This window comes from Leguminivora glycinivorella, chromosome 15 (genome assembly GCF_023078275.1).
Source record: "Leguminivora glycinivorella isolate SPB_JAAS2020 chromosome 15, LegGlyc_1.1, whole genome shotgun sequence".
Taxonomy (NCBI): Eukaryota; Metazoa; Arthropoda; class Insecta; order Lepidoptera; family Tortricidae; genus Leguminivora; species Leguminivora glycinivorella.
The window spans coordinates 11,308,423-11,324,182 of NC_062985.1; the positions used below are offsets into that span (position 1 = coordinate 11,308,423).

A 15,760-nucleotide genomic window follows, 5' to 3' on the forward strand; every position below is an offset into this window, starting at 1 on the left:
ACAGCTGTCCTTTGTGCAGCACTCTACAAGAGGAACCCCTATAAAGATTGTGTATAATTGTTATGATCTTGTCTGGTATACCCCTTCTTCTAAGTATGCGCCATATACTTGTCCACTTGACCCTGTCGAACGCTTTCTCGAAGTCTACAAACAGAGTGAAGAGTTCGCTACGCATTTCGTTGCATTGTTCCAAAATCATACGTAGAACGTTAATTTGGTCGATGCAAGACCGCCCTGCTCTAAAACCACTCTGTTCGTCTCTTAGTGTTCCATCGACAGCACCCATCATTCTGTGTAACAGTATCTTGCAGAGGACCTTGGAACACACGGGCAACAGGTTTATTCCTCTCCAGTTGGAACATTGGGACAAGTTACCTTTTTTGGGCAGCTTTATTAGTAAGCCTTCCTTCCACTCTTCCGGTACTTCTTCAGCTTCCCATATAGCTGAGACTAAGGGATATAATATATCAGCCACAACTTCAGCGTTAGATTGCAAAGCTTCCACTGGGATGCCGTCGTTACCTGGTCCTTTTCCACTTCTGAGCGCTCTTATAGCCTTCGATATCTCGGCTTTGCTTGGTATCTCGACACTAATGTCTAGAACAGCCGCTACGCCTTCGTCAGCTGCGTTCTCGCTGCCGTCACCTTCGACTGCATTATGGAAGACTTCGGCGAAATGTTCATGCCACCGACGCATTTGGTCTTCCTGCGTGGTAAGGAGCTTCCCCGTTTTGTCCTCTATGGGCCGGTTTGTTGGTGGCTTGTTACATAATTCCTTACCAGCACGGTATAGCTCCCGTATATTTCCCGTTTTAGCTGCATGTTCTGCTCGTTGGGCTATCTCCGCTGCCCTTACCCTACGATCTCTTCTAGCACTGCGCTTTACATTGCCCTCGCAAACAAAGTATTGGTAAGCTAGAGTTTCCTTGGTGTCTTGATCTTTTGCACAGTTTAACTTCTCTTTAAGGTTTTTCCTATACAAAATCTTGTCCCAAGTTGCGCTCTTTGTTCTTGTAGCCCAAATGCTTTGCGCAGCACTCTTGGAATGTAGCTTTAATACCACTCCATTCCTCTTCCACCGAAGGGTCTTGGGAGGGCTTGCGGGTTCGTGAATAGTGTAGTTTATGCAACTCCGCGCTAAGTTTCTGCTTGACCTCTTGATCCCGTAAGCTGGAGACATCAAATCGTCGAGATAATGTGGTCGCCTTTTTCTGCACCTTTGCTATCTTCAGACTGATTTTGGCAACAATGAGGTGATGGTCACTGTTCACGTCGGCTCCTCTTCTATTCCGAACATCGAGCAGTGAATGTCGCCAATTCGATTTCATATAAATTCTATAATATTAGAAAGTCGTTCAAATTCGTTTTGACAGTTCTTAAAAAGAAGCTGATTTGACTAGAAGGCAAGTAGCCTATAGCTTCGTGCAGGTAACATATCAAATTTGTCTGAACACTGCAAGATAAGGATAGTTTTATATTTTGTGAGCGCACTGAACAACTTTTGATACAAAACTACTTTTAAACTACAGAATATCCTGTTCTTTAAAACGAGTGACTGCGACATTTTTTGCAATTTAAAGCAATGGTTAGACTAGCGAGAACTGGCATGAAATTTACGTTACATAAGCGGCTATTAAAACTTAAATCAGGTTCGGCAATGTATTGAAATTTGCTTGCGAGTTCTTACTCATTTAAACCTTGCCCGATACAACATCGACCTGTATATTTAAGACAATTATTTCTAGCATGCATTAGTACGTTAGTTATTTAGGTTAAGTTAGTTTTATCATGTTTTTATTTGTTTGATGTATTTAATAAGTACGTGACTTGTCAAGCTTATTATCCGCCCAAATTACGTAGGTTGTTTATGGTAAACTGTCAGCCACTTTAAAAGTACTTCTTAAATTCGCTCCATTATTCTATATCTGTCCACTTAGAAAAACATGACAAAGTTTTAACAATGTAAGAAGAGAGAATAAAATTAATAACTTAAAAAACATCACTACATATTTGACTGCTTCAATAGTGCCATAGTGCTCCCATAGCAAAGGTGATCGATCTCGTCATAGATTTTTTTGAAATTAATTAAACAAATTTAAATATTACCTACAGGTGGAAGAACTAGCGGACACAGAGCGTTACTTCTGTAGCGGCTGTGGCAGTAAACAGAAGTCCACCAAACAGTTCCGGGTGCGGCGTCTGCCGCAAGTGCTCTGCCTACACCTGAAGCGGTTTCGCTGGCACAACTACTTTAGGTATGTATTTTAACAGGCAACGCGGCTTTTCTTCCGCCGAAGAAGCTGCCTCAGCCGAGGCACGTGTGTGACATTATTGCCTTTGTAAGTTGACGTTGTTACTGCACATGATAATACGATAATACTAGCTTTTGCTTGCGGCTTCGCTCGCGTTAGAAAGAGACAAAAAGTAGCCCATGTCACTCTCTAGTCTCCAGCCCTTCAACTATCTCCACTTAAAAAAACACGTCAATTTGTCGCTCCGTTTTGCCGTGAAAGACGGACAAACAAACACACACACACTTTCCCATTTATAATATTAGTATAGATGTTCAATTTCGTATATTACTGGGGACACTTAGTAAGCGACATGGTTGCTTGCTAGAAAAACACAGTACTTACCTGAAAAACTCTCTGTTATATCAGAAATGTATACAATTTACTATTTATTTTTACTTGGAATACTTTTTGGGTTAGGTCTTGAAATTTAAAGACTTACCTCCTTATTCAAACGTTCACTAAAGTTAACAAGCCGATAAAACCGTTTGTCCCTTTCTATCACACCAATACGTCGGAAAGGGACAAACGAACTTTATCGGCTTGATAACTTTAGAGTACGTTTATATATAAGGGGGTTAATGAACATACCTACATTGATTGTGCAACTATAATATGTATGTCTGTGCAGGACGAAGGTGGACACAGGCATTTCGTTCCCGCTTCGCGCGCTGGACATGTCCCGCTTCGTGCTGGAGCGGCGCCGCGCCATGCTGTACGACCTGGCCGCCGTCATCGTGCACCACGGCTCCGGGTAACTATACCTGTCTCTCTCTCACACCACGAGCGCTGCGGGATACACCCGTCTCGCTCCCACTGCGCGCGCTGGACATGTCCCGCTTCGTGCTGGAGCGGCGCCGCGCCATGCTGTACGACCTGGCCGCCGTCATCGTGCACCACGGCTCCGGGTAACTATACCTGTCTCTCTCTCACACCACGAGCGCTGCGGGATACACCCGTCTCGCTCCCACTGCGCGCGCTGGACATGTCCCGCTTCGTGCTGGAGCGGCGCCGCGCCATGCTGTACGACCTGGCCGCCGTCATCGTGCACCACGGCTCCGGGTAACTATACCTGTCTCTCTCTCACACCACGAGCGCTGCGGGATACACCCGTCTCGCTCCCACAAGAAAACAAATATATCTAACAATAACGTTTCATTCCAGCGCGGGTTCCGGCCACTACACAGCGTTCGCGCACAACTCAGGCCAGTGGTTCCACTTCAACGACCAGACAGTGCGCGCGGCCGACGCCGCCGCCGTACAAGCCTGCAAGCCTTACATACTGTTCTACATACGACAGGACCAGGAGCTCTCCTGACTCGTGCCTACTAGGAAGTGCCCGAGACGGTGCCGTGAGTTGAAACTTGTATAAATACATCCTCAAGAAAGATACCCTCTGTTAAGGCATTCTCACGCCGTGCAAGCCTTACAGTGTTCTACATAAGACGAGATCAGGAACTTTCCTGACTGACACCAGCTAGGAATAAGTGCCTCAGACGGTACCGTGAGTTGAAACTTGTATAAATACATCCTCAAGAAAGATACCCTCTGTTAAGGCATTCTCACGCCGTGCAAGCCTTACAGTGTTCTACATAAGACGAGATCAGGAACTTTCCTGACTGACACCAGCTAGGAATAAGTGCCTCAGACGGTACCGTGAGTTGAAACTTGTATAAATACATCCTCAAGAAAGATACCCTCTGTTAAGGCATTCTCACGCCCTGCAAGCCTTACAGTGTTCTACATAAGACGAGATCAGGAACTTTCCTGTCTGACACCAGCTAGGAATAAGTGCCTCAGACGGTACCGTGAGTTGAAACTTGTATAAATACATCCTCAAGAAAGATACCCTCTGTTAAGGCATTCTCACGCCCTGCAAGCCTTACAGTGTTCTACATAAGACGAGATCAGGAACTTCCCTGACTGACACCAGCTAGGAATAAGTGCCTCAGACGGTACCGTGAGTTGAAACTTGTATAAATACATTTTAAAGAAATATACGCTCTTTTAAGGCATTTTCACGCCCCGCATGCCATACATACTGTTCTATGTACATACACCAGGTCCACGAGCTCTCTTTACTCGTACCATCTAGGAAGTGCCCGAGACGGTGCCGCAAGTTGAAACATGTATAAAAGCAACCTAGAGACATGTATTAAGGTAACCTTACGCTGTGCAAACCTTATATATTGTTCTACCCTCAGTTAAGAGATATCTTGACAACACCAGCAAAAATAAGTGTCTTCGAAGGTGCCGTTAATTCGACGTTTAATCATGGCTCGACTCAACACGTATAAGCGATAGAAGCGCAGTAAGATTCCGTGCAATAGAGAACGAGCTCGAACAAGGAGCCTCGACACGGCCTTGAACAGAGTGTAAATCGACGTATCGTACAACTGATGTCAAGTGAACTTTTGATATTAGCTCACCTGTAGTGACTATTTACTTGATTATGAGGATTTGAATGATGGACTGTAGAAAGTTTTGAAATGATATTGGAAAAATAAATATCGTGCCTACAAAATAGCATTCACTAGTTCACCGTGTTGTGGTATCACGTCTATTATATCGTCTTAACTTTGACAAATATAAGCGAAATCTTTAGTAGGAAATGTTGATAGGTCTAAAATTAAAACTACATACCAGACATTACATAACTGAATGAAACGTATTTTAAAAAAAATGGTTCAAATGTATGTACGCAAGTATTTTGTAGCTAGCTTTGAAATAAATTATTTCTACTTATGTAAAACTAATTCACGCAAGTAAATGAAATAGTAAGGTTGTAAGATAATTTGAGATGTTTGGGACGAGTCTTAAAGTGTCTCCAGACGCTGCCCCGCGTCAAGAGCAGAAGAAAGTTACACATCATGGCGCAGCCGCATGCGTAACAACACAGAGAGAACCATCGGCTAAATAATAAAGAACGGATAAAGAAAGGAATAAGAAACTGATACTTTTATCAGCCTCCGATATATATATTTACTAGCTTTTGCCCGCGGCTTCGCTCGCGTTAGAAAGAGACAAAAAGTAGCCTATGTCACTCTCCATCACTTCAACTTTCTCCACTTAAAAAATCACGTCAATTCGTCGTGACAGACGAACAAACAAACAGACACACACACTCCCATTTATAATATTAGTATGGATAGCTGACGCGGATTACCCGGAACGAACGCCCGTCTAAAAAGAAATTGTATGAACAGCGCTAAATGACGCGGGCGCGTGCGACGGACTTTACATATTGGCGAGCGTGCGCACGCGGCGGGCTTCCGCGCCTGCTAGCGGAGGCCCAAAGAATGTATTCCATTGTCTGGGACATTGTTGTACTTATAGCCCGGTCAAGGCTTTGGCCATGATTTATACGTGTTACATTGTATAATATCACTCGCGACATTGGTTCAGTGTGATAGTCAGTTACGGATAAGTACTGATACTAACTTCACATGAAAAGGGCGTGAATATGTGAGAGTCTAGATACTAAAGAAAACATTTAGTGAAATTTAATTGAGGATTAGGATCGTTGCAAAATATCAACGAACTGCAAACATAGGTATAGGCCAGTCCCTGGCTAGGACAGATCAAGAATTGTAGTTAATTTTCAACAGGTTTAACGTCACGCATACCTTCATCGTGAACCTTGTCCTAATGCACGAAGGTTGATATTAGGCTGTAACTGCGCGCGTCAGTAAAGCCTGACCAGCAATATATGACTACGCGCCATCTTGCGGAATTTCATTAGAACCATTTTCTTCATACTAAACTGAACTGTCACGCCATACATCAGAATAACAGCGCCCTCCTGACAAGTCATATATTTCTGGTCACGCTTTACACCTCTGGTTGTCAAAGTGCGAACCATTAATGAAATAATGTTATAATTTGAGAATAAAGTCGATTATTTTCTACATTTACCAGTAATCGAACGTTTCCCAGTCGTAACCTATGAAATTTTATCAGAATCACCAAAATGTAAAAAAATATAAACATGTTACTTACAAGAGGTATGTTTTTTGTAAAAAAAATATCTTATTAAAAAATATATTGGATTTTAAACGACCTTTAAGCAAATATAAATACGCCACCTACAAGTGCTATGCAAGCATTTACGGTCAAGATCTAATGTATAATATGTTAAGTTGTAGTTATAGTTAGAGACAAATACTCAAATAAAAATAGTCTATGCAGTTGTTTGAAAGTCGACTTTATAATAATTATGAATTTGGAGCTTATGTATTATAATTATGTACACAAATTAAGATCCATCGGATTCATATTGTGATTTCTCTTTATACATACGAGGGCTGATTGGAAAGTTCGCGGCCTGACCATTAAAAAAAAAACTTAGTTTCTTTTTCCTGCCGTCATTTTGAACTGTCATTATTTAGTTGTCATCCCGCGAAATTTTAATTAAATGCAATATTTTAAAATAAGTTTTTCCTCTCATTTAAAAATACGTGTAAGCAGTTTTTTCACAATGGTCAATTTGGAGCAACGTGATGTAATTAAATATCTTCATAGAAAAGGATTGACTGCGAAACAAATTTATGAAGATATGCAGTGTACATTAGGGCAATCCGGTCCATCATATACGATGGTAAAAAAGTCGGCAGCTGAATTCAAGCGGGGACGAGTCAGTATCGCAGATGACCCTCGCTCCGGGAGGCCAACTACTGCGACCAATCCAAATAATGTGGCAACTGTATGCAAAATGATAATCCAAGACCGACGGTTAAAAGTGAGAGAAATAGCCGACATCGTAGGCATCTCCTGTGAAAAAACTCAAAATATTATAGTTAACGAATTAGGGTTTTCCAAGGTGTCGGCGAGATGGGTTCCAAAGCTCCTTTCAGTGGAACAAAAAATCACTCGTCTAACAATTTCACGCGACTGTCTAGACCTGTATGAAGCTGACCCTCAAGACTATTTGGACAGATATGTTACTATGGATGAGACATGGGTCTACCACTATACGCCCTATAGACTAAACAGCAATCAAAACAGTGGGTTCGTGCTGGATCTCCGCCACCCAAAAAGGCAAAGGCCATTTTGTCGGCAAATAAAGTTATGGCATCAGTGTTCTGGGACGCAAAGGGTGTAATAATGGTTGACTATCTCCAAAAAGGTACGACTATAAACTCGGACTATTATTGCGAACTTTTACGTCGACTTTGAAAGTAAAAACACCTGGTGTGCTGACAAAGAAAGTTCTTTTCCACCAGGACAATGCACGCGTGCATACGTCACTAAAGTCAATGGCAGAAATTCATAATTGCGGGTTTGAATTATTGCCGCATCTGCCTTATTCACCCGATTTGGCACCATCGGACTTCCATTTATTTCCAAACTTAAAAAAAACACATGGGTGGTAAGAAATTTTTGACCAACGACGAGGTCCAAGCTGAAGTGGATACCTATTTTGAAGGCCTGGAGGATTTTTTTTTTTAAAGTGGTATAATGGCTTTGGAATCCAGATGGAATAAGTGCAAAGACCTTAACGGGGACTACGTAGAGAAATAAAAATATTATAAAAAAACTTTGGTTTTGATTTCATACTTAAGCCGCGAACTTTTCAATCAGCCCTCGTATAATGTGATGCCATGAGTGCATTTTGCGATATCAGAGATAAGTGAATTATAAAAACTGTTAATCTTCCCCCAATACAAATCTTTTGTAAACACACAGACTTTATATGTCACTGATCTCGCCGGAATACCTCCTAGAGATTTTGTATGAAGATAAGTAGTCTTTATAATATACTTGTCTCTGATAGTATAATAAGTTTTTGTATGAATACCAGCGGTATTAAGTTTAGTTAGGGGCTGTGGCCGTGGATTCAGTTTTACAGATGGATTTTACATTCCTGTGACATTAGCTATACGCAGGTACTGTCAAATAATTTGAATTCTGTACAGTCATAAATATTAGGTACGGATGTAGTGTGAAAGGGGCTTCCTTATTGAAATTCTGCTTCGTATTTTTCCGGAAACGTTCGTACGTTTCCGTAACAATACGAAGGCAATTCTTTTCGCACTACATACTACATCTGTAAGTAAATTGGTAAATTTGGCAAGTTGATCGGTAAATTTCATCCATTCTGATGTGATTGCTTCTGGAACATCATCGTCCCATTGCACCCCAGATGACCACAAGACCTGCATTAAATATTTAGCGTGAAACGTGACAGGACATAAGAATCCTAGCGGGTCATATATAACCATAACCATAACATACTCATAGTGTTGACTACTTGATGAAACAGACAATGCAATCAGATCTGGCTTAAAAAAAGCTAGTAGGTAGGAAATTTATCCTTTAGATTTAGAAGATGGGTTTAGTCCAAGTAAATATGGCTGTGCATGATGTGTGCATGCTTATACAATACAATACATTCTAAATTGCACACCTCACCTACTTTACAACAGTAAATGTGAGAATAACAGGCGGTCTTATCGTTTAAGGGCGAATACTAAAAACTGTTTAAAGTACAATCAACTGCTAGACAATGTCCTCGAAATCCTCGACTCGAACATACGAGTACATGTAGAGGAAGACTAATCTACCTATTATAGACTCATATGTCACGGAAGTGTTTCGCTAATTAAAACCGTAATAGACTAGCGTACCACGCCGCAACCTTGGTTCAGTATTTTTTTTTCTCGCTGTCACTTAAAAGCTAACTGGCGGTGTGCTACTCTGCGGCGGCGCCACCATAATGAAATTCAACTAATTATATGTTAAAATGATGTTCGTAAGACGTACAGTATGTACGTATAATGTTATGACTGTACCTATAGCGGGAAACGAAATAATGGGCTTTTATTGTGGCGCCGCCAGGGAGCATACTCTGCAGCGGCGCCACTCAGTTCTCATAGATAGAAATGACATCATCTCCTTTTTTCTCATGGGAATTGATGTACCAATGCTGTTTATTATGTACGTATTGAAAAAATCACTATAACTTAGTAAATGTATGTACTTTCAGTAATTCCGCATTCCGCCTGAACGGTATGAGCTAGTATGTAAGGAGGTGTACCTACGGGTAAGCGAGAGGGAGATATGTTCCTTCCCGCTCGCTCCGCGCTCGGCGCGTTTCGTTCTAGGTTTTAATAATTATTATTAAATTTATGCCCCTGTTGTACACTTTGCTTTTCACTTCGATTGCGAGGAATTAATTATATTTTTCTCGGCAATTTACACCACGAAATTATCGTGAAGCGAAAGAACATAATAGGTACATAAGATAACCAATTCCCGCCAACTTTTTTTCAACATGTGATCAGAGTTTCAGACGCTTGGTTTTTTGCCAAGTCAAACATTTTTTAAACGGGAAGTAATCGAATCCTATTTTATTTTATTTACTTAATTTAATGACAGAAAATACGGAATTCTAATAAATTATAGCAAAAATAAAATAACCTATCAAAGTTTTGTCACCTACACAATTTTATTGCTCAATAAAATTGTGCATCCTTTTCTATTGCTATAGAAAAGGATGCAAATAGTTTTCTTTGTTCTTATTTACTGACAGATTTTAATGGTTTGACAGTGTTTACATAATGTAATTTTTTTTAAAGAGAGTATTATTTTAGTAATCATAGTATATAAATATAGTATCGTTGGCAGGCATTTCTGTATAAGTATAACAAAAAAAATTCGTTTTCACTCATGCTCGAAAAGTGCACCTTTATGTAGTGCGAAGACGACATAAAATCGCATTTTACATTCTAGAGCATGAAGTAGGTACAATTTTCTTCTAAGGCCGGCAACAGACAGTCTTAAAATTCATAGTCTTAAAAAACAAGAGTGTGTGTGGACAGTCGCGAAATTATATGTAACTCCGTGCACTCGATCTGATTTTTGTACTGATTATGACTTTATCGAATTATGAATTTTAAGACTGTCTGTTGCCGTGCCGACCTAAGACTAAGGTAATCGGTCTCAAGAGACAAACAGTTAAAACATATTGCAAAATTAAAATTGTGTAGGTGACAAAACTTTGATAGGTTATTTTAGTTTTGCTATAATTTGTTAGAATTCCGTATTTTCTGTCATTAAATTAAGTAAATAAAATAAAATAGGATTCGATTACTTATCGTTTAAAAAATGTTTGACTTGGCAAAAACCAAGCGTCTGAAACCCTGATCACATGTTGAAAAAAAAGTTGGCGGGAATTGGTTATCTTATGTACCTATTATGTTCTTTCACTTTACGACAATTTCGTGGTGTAAATTGCCGAGAAAAATATATAATAATAATTCCTCGCAATCGAAGTGAAAAGCAAAGTGGGGCATAAATTTAATAATAATTATTGAAACCTAGAACGAAACGCGCAAAGCGCGGGAGCGAGCGGGAAGGAACATATCTCCCTCTCGCTTACCCGTAGGTACACCTCCTTTAACATACTAGCTCATACCGTTCAGGCGGAATGCGGAATTACTGAAAGTACATACATTTACTAAGTTATAGTGATTTTTTCAATACGTACATAATAAACAGCATTGGTACATCAATTTCCATGAGAAAAAAGTAGATGATGTCATTTCTATCTATGAGAACTGAGTGGCGCCGCTGCAGAGTATGCTCCCTGGCGGCGCCACAATAAAAGCCCAATATTTCGTTTCCCGCTATAGGTACAATCATAACATTATACGTACATACTGTACGTCTTACGAACATCATTTTAACATATAATTAGTTGAATTTCATTATGGTGGCGCCGCCGCAGAGTAGCACACAACTGGCGTCCTTCACGCGATCTAACAGACCTCGGTCCGGTACGCCCGTCTGTTACAGCTATAACTGCTAACGCGTCCATATCTAGTTTTATTCACTTTGGATTTCATATTCGTTGTGATTGTGATACAGAATTCAAATTATGACCTTGGAAAGATATAGTTTATGAAATCATGTGTGCCGTGTTCGAGCAATTCCTTTTGATGAATAATTTTGCCGGGTACCTTATGAGTATAAAGTTTAAGGTTTATTTTAATGTAAGTACTTCAATTGCTGGAAGTTGATAGGGATTGAATTTAATAAATTCACCAATGAAACGACTTCGTTGTTTAATTTTAATTGTAAAAGTTAACCCTTAAAATAACCAAAAAAAAACTCTTAAGCGACGCGAGTTGCCTTAAGGTCTGTAAGAACTTACACTAACATAAGAAAATTATCGAAATAACGACTATAGTATTTTTAGTAAGTGTCACAGAACTAATCCCAGTTCAAAAATACTCTTAACCTTTTGAACGCCGTGAATTTTTCATCGAGCGTGCCCGGAGCGCCACCAATACCAAATTTCACCACGCAGATCAGAGCTTGCATTTGGATGGGACCACTTTATACACTATAAAACAAAATCAGACCTTTGTCTTATATATCAGACTCCGGCGAGGTTTGATTGTCTGATATATCAGACTACGGCGGTCAAAAGGATAACTACCACTCACTCACGCCAATACAGTTACAGACAAGTTCAAAATGCACAGAATAAGTGCCCCATGAATAAATACAACACTTCAATATTATTATACCTTTTATTTACAACATCTAAAGCAGCTGACACAGCTTTCAAGCAGCGTTTTGTTCGCATCTACCACTGGTCCCTGTTGTACAGACCGCCTGCTTCCAGGTATAGATAAATATGTTCCCCATTCCTTGAGGTTGGGTAAGTACAAGTTGTTTATCGTAGATGTATCTCCAGCGCTTTTTACTTTTCGCTCTAGACGCCGTTGTCGTTCGTATTTCGTCATGGAATTGTGCTTCTCGAGATTTTCTATTGACTTTAAAATGGGAGAATTAAAGAGTTGGTCGACTGCATCAAGCTTTTCGACTTGGTGGTCTTCAGATGCACTTGAAGTTTCATATTTAAGAGTCGGTGTAGTTTCCTTTTCCGTAAATGGATTAAGATCACCACGTCGTACAAATGGTGAAATTAAATAGGTAGCATTATCAACGAACGGTTCCCCCTTCGAACTAGTCGCAGATCTATGGGAATTCACTTGTGAAGGTGTCTTGACGTTTTCATCTGATTTGTCATGATTATCATCGCGATTTGATTTCGCTTCGAAAATTGCGGGATCTGGAATATTTGTTTCAGAAACTTGTACTTCGTCTTGAGGAATTTCAGCAACTGTTTGAAGTTGTATTTGCGCGTTAATGTGTCTCGGGTGACGTTTTTCTCTTGGCGAAAGTGCCATCCAGTTAACAATGTTGGTAACATTATTCTCAGTCTTATCAGAATTGTCAACACACCAGTTGTTAGTTGGCTTCTGTTTTATAGGGACGTATTTTCGGTTTAAAGATTCCGAAGACTTGGGTTCGGTCACTTCTGTTACGTTGGGTAAAGTGGCACCGAGCGAGAGATCCAGTCTCGGAATATGTGTAGCAGGGACAGGGCTTGGCACTCTAGTCGACTTGCTCGTGTTCAGCTCTTTGTCGTTTTCAGAGGAATCGTTGGAAGAAATAGTCTCGTGACTTGGGATGTTGACGAGTTCATAACTGTCCTCTGATAGCATCCGCCTATTTTTATACGAATAAATCCATATGGTGCGTTTGTCCGGGTCTAAATCAGACCTGAAGACGAGTTCTTCGTTATCCTTGCCGTTCCATCGGGCTTCCATGTCGCCATCTCGTGCCTCGTCGGAATCAAAATCTTCAAGAGAACCGTCCATTTGTAGCGCTGAAAGCTTGTCGAGTATGTTGAAGCATGTTTGGTTGAATGCCTCAATTTCGGCTGTATCTGGGGTTCCACAGTTGTTAAAGTAAAAAGAGCCGTCGAATTCGTTTTGGAGGCCGTTATTTTCTGCCAACCCGTTTGTGTTTGTGTGTCCGGCTTGTGGCTCGCTTTCCTCCTTATTTAGCTTAGTGGCATAACTCCATGGGTGTTGTTTGGTGTTTTCACTGCCTTCAATCGACGATTGAGAAGATTCTGCAGAATTGATCTCGACTATTTCCACTCCGTGCGCTTGCATGTCGTTTTCCAACTGGTTCATCCATATCTGACTAGTTAGAAATCGGGGTTCTCGTCTTGTTGCATGATGGATATCTGTAAAATCGTAAGATAAGTACGTACATAGTTCATAATACAGTTATACAAAATAATATATTACTGTGACCTACTTCAGTTGACTTATACAAGGAAAGCTTCAATAGTACCCAATAGGAGATCTGATGTAGAGATATAGGTAGGTACATAGGTAATTACATATTTATTGTATAGTTAACTTACTATTGGTCGAAGGCCAATTAATATTTCTGTTCATCTGAAATTATTATTATAAAGCCAAATTCTCTATATTTTGTGTGTAAATCCAACAGTAAGTTTTGTCAGTAACATGACATTGTCAATATTGACAATGTCGTTTACATGTCACAGCGACACTGTAGTTGACAAACCTCTTCCGTGATAAAAAGAATAACAGCCTTTTTAGTTTCAGATAAAAAAAAAATACCACACCTCGGACAATGGCGATCAATTAATATGTAAGTACCTATATGAAAGAAGCGTGTTCCTACGCACATCATCTAAGCTTGTGTAGATAATCGCGTACCGTGCTTGTATGAGTTAGATATAACAGGACGACTGGTCGCGTTTCTGACAGGCGGTAACTGTTAGGTAACCGAGAGCGGGTGAGCGGCACTTTCAGCAGGGAGCGGGAAGCGGGCGGGAGTGGCCATACTGTACGATAGTACCTACTCTTTATTATACTGTGCTAGCTATACTTAAAACTAGGACCCAATTTTATTCTCTCATCTCATGTAGGACACATGATGTAGCTGGGCAATGTAAAAAAATCCAACATTGGTTTTAAAATTACGGTTGTCCTAAAAAGAGGCCAGTGGGTTTTGTGAGATTTACCATCACAAGGAAACACTCTCCACAGTGTTTATGAATAAAGTCGGGGCCGACAAGGCTTAATTGCGAACAAAGTGCAATAGATAAATAGACAAAACACGCTAGTGGCACAATGGAACTACTTGCAGCAGTATTTTGACTACGGTGCCTCCATACCTATACAGGTACTAAAATACCCCATAATGGACGGTGATGCCATTATGGACAAAAAAACACAAATCCTTAAAAATAAGTATCTAAAATAAGTTTCTAAAAACTGACGGCTATGTACCATAAACTAGAGTTGTAGAGCTGTTTCATTTTGAAGTTTAGTGTTGTGTTCCTGTCGGTGAGTAAGGTTGCCAGAGCTCAACGAGGGTGCGGTGTGCTGATGGCGGGAGGACTTACGGAACTAACTTGTTCCGTTTATTGTCCTTTGAGTCGTCGGCAACCCGAACCCTCCTTGAAACTTGTACACTCCTTTTTGCTGTGTACTTAACACAGCAAAAGGGAATGTACAGGTTTCTAATGGGGTGGCAACGCGCATGTGACACTGTTTGAGTTGCAGGCGTCCATAGGTTACGGTGACCGCTTTACATCAGGCGGGCCGTATACTTGTTTGCCACCGACGTAGTATAAAAAAAAAAAAAAAAAAAATTAATTCGGTTATTTCTGACTCTTGGAGACGCTATACATCTCCATGGATTATTTGATTAAGTATAATATTTTTACTTGTAATATTCAGTCTTTTACAACTATTGAAGTATTATAGATTTCTTTTATCTTTGTATCTGTTTGCACTTTCTTTATGTATTGATTATAGTTAGTAATAATATGACATTTAGAGACTTTATACATCTCTAATTCTATATCAGTGTATAGCTACTTTGCTTATGATTAATATTTTTAGTTAATATTTCTATTAATTTCATTTGTTTAACTTTAATGAATACTCTGTAATGTTGACATGTAAAAGTGCCCCCGTGGCCTATTTGCTGAATAAATGATTTTGTATTTTGTATTTTTGTATTTTGTATTTGGCGACAAGATAAAATTCACTAGTTTACTGAAAAAAATATCAAGACGAATTCTTGGTAATGTTGCTAAGAGAGTTGAGTGCATGTATAAAAAAATAATACACAGTGTAAACTTGAATGCGTTTTACTTACTGCATTAAGCATGAGATAAGGTATAAAACACTAGTTTGTTGCTCCAAAGATATAAAGAAATGGCGTTATTTTGCGAGTGTCCATTACTGGACCCGAAAAACTGCGTACCTCCTATGATGGACAAGGAACAATTTACAAAACCAAAATTTACAAGAAACAATCCTATGTTAAAATAACCCAAACTAATTGTATTTATGGTGTATAAAATTGACTCATGAGTATCAGTTGGCTTTAAAAGTAAAAATTTTAAACTTATTTCACTGTCCATAATGGGGGATCCATTACTGGAGAACTGCCGTCCATAATTGGAGAAAAAACACCTAGTTTTAATTTGTTAACTATGAAGAAACCAATAGGAGTATCTATTCTGCAATACGCTTGAAATGTAAAAGACATTCAAGATTTATCACGCTTAGCGGTAGAACTTTTACATTTATCAGTGAAATATCAAAAACAGGCGATTT

At 39.7% G+C, this 15,760-nt stretch overlaps 2 protein-coding genes across 2 annotated transcripts in view; one reads left to right on the top strand and one right to left on the bottom strand.

Moving 5' to 3' along the window:
* Window positions 1-7,733, top strand: part of LOC125233855 (ubiquitin carboxyl-terminal hydrolase 3-like) — a 29,098-nt gene extending 21,365 nt beyond the window's left edge. Inside the window, exons 9-11 of the mRNA XM_048139992.1 lie at window positions 2,113-2,255; window positions 2,923-3,045; window positions 3,456-7,733. Of these exons, the coding sequence (XP_047995949.1) occupies window positions 2,113-2,255; window positions 2,923-3,045; window positions 3,456-3,609 (420 nt within the window). The 3' untranslated portion in view covers window positions 3,610-7,733. The remainder of the gene's footprint in view (window positions 1-2,112; window positions 2,256-2,922; window positions 3,046-3,455) is intronic.
* Window positions 7,734-11,805: 4,072 nt separating this feature from the next.
* LOC125234103 lies at window positions 11,806-13,602 on the bottom strand. The gene is made up of 2 exons (XM_048140286.1): window positions 13,522-13,602; window positions 11,806-13,338 (listed from the first exon to the last, which is right to left on the bottom strand). Exons 1-2 carry the CDS (start codon window positions 13,553-13,555, stop codon window positions 11,828-11,830), a joined length of 1,545 nt encoding a protein of 514 aa, XP_047996243.1. The 5' UTR covers window positions 13,556-13,602; the 3' UTR covers window positions 11,806-11,827.
* Between the last annotated feature and the right edge of the window lie 2,158 nt (window positions 13,603-15,760).

Bases quoted from the DNA above. Each gene is read 5' to 3' on its own strand.
- LOC125234103 (XM_048140286.1), bottom strand. From the start codon at position 13,555: ATGAACAGAAATATTAATTGGCCTTCGACCAATA. The intron at 13,339-13,521 runs GTAAGTTAACTA...ACGATTTTACAG, and splicing joins TAATTGGCCTTCGACCAATA to ATATCCATCATGCAACAAGA.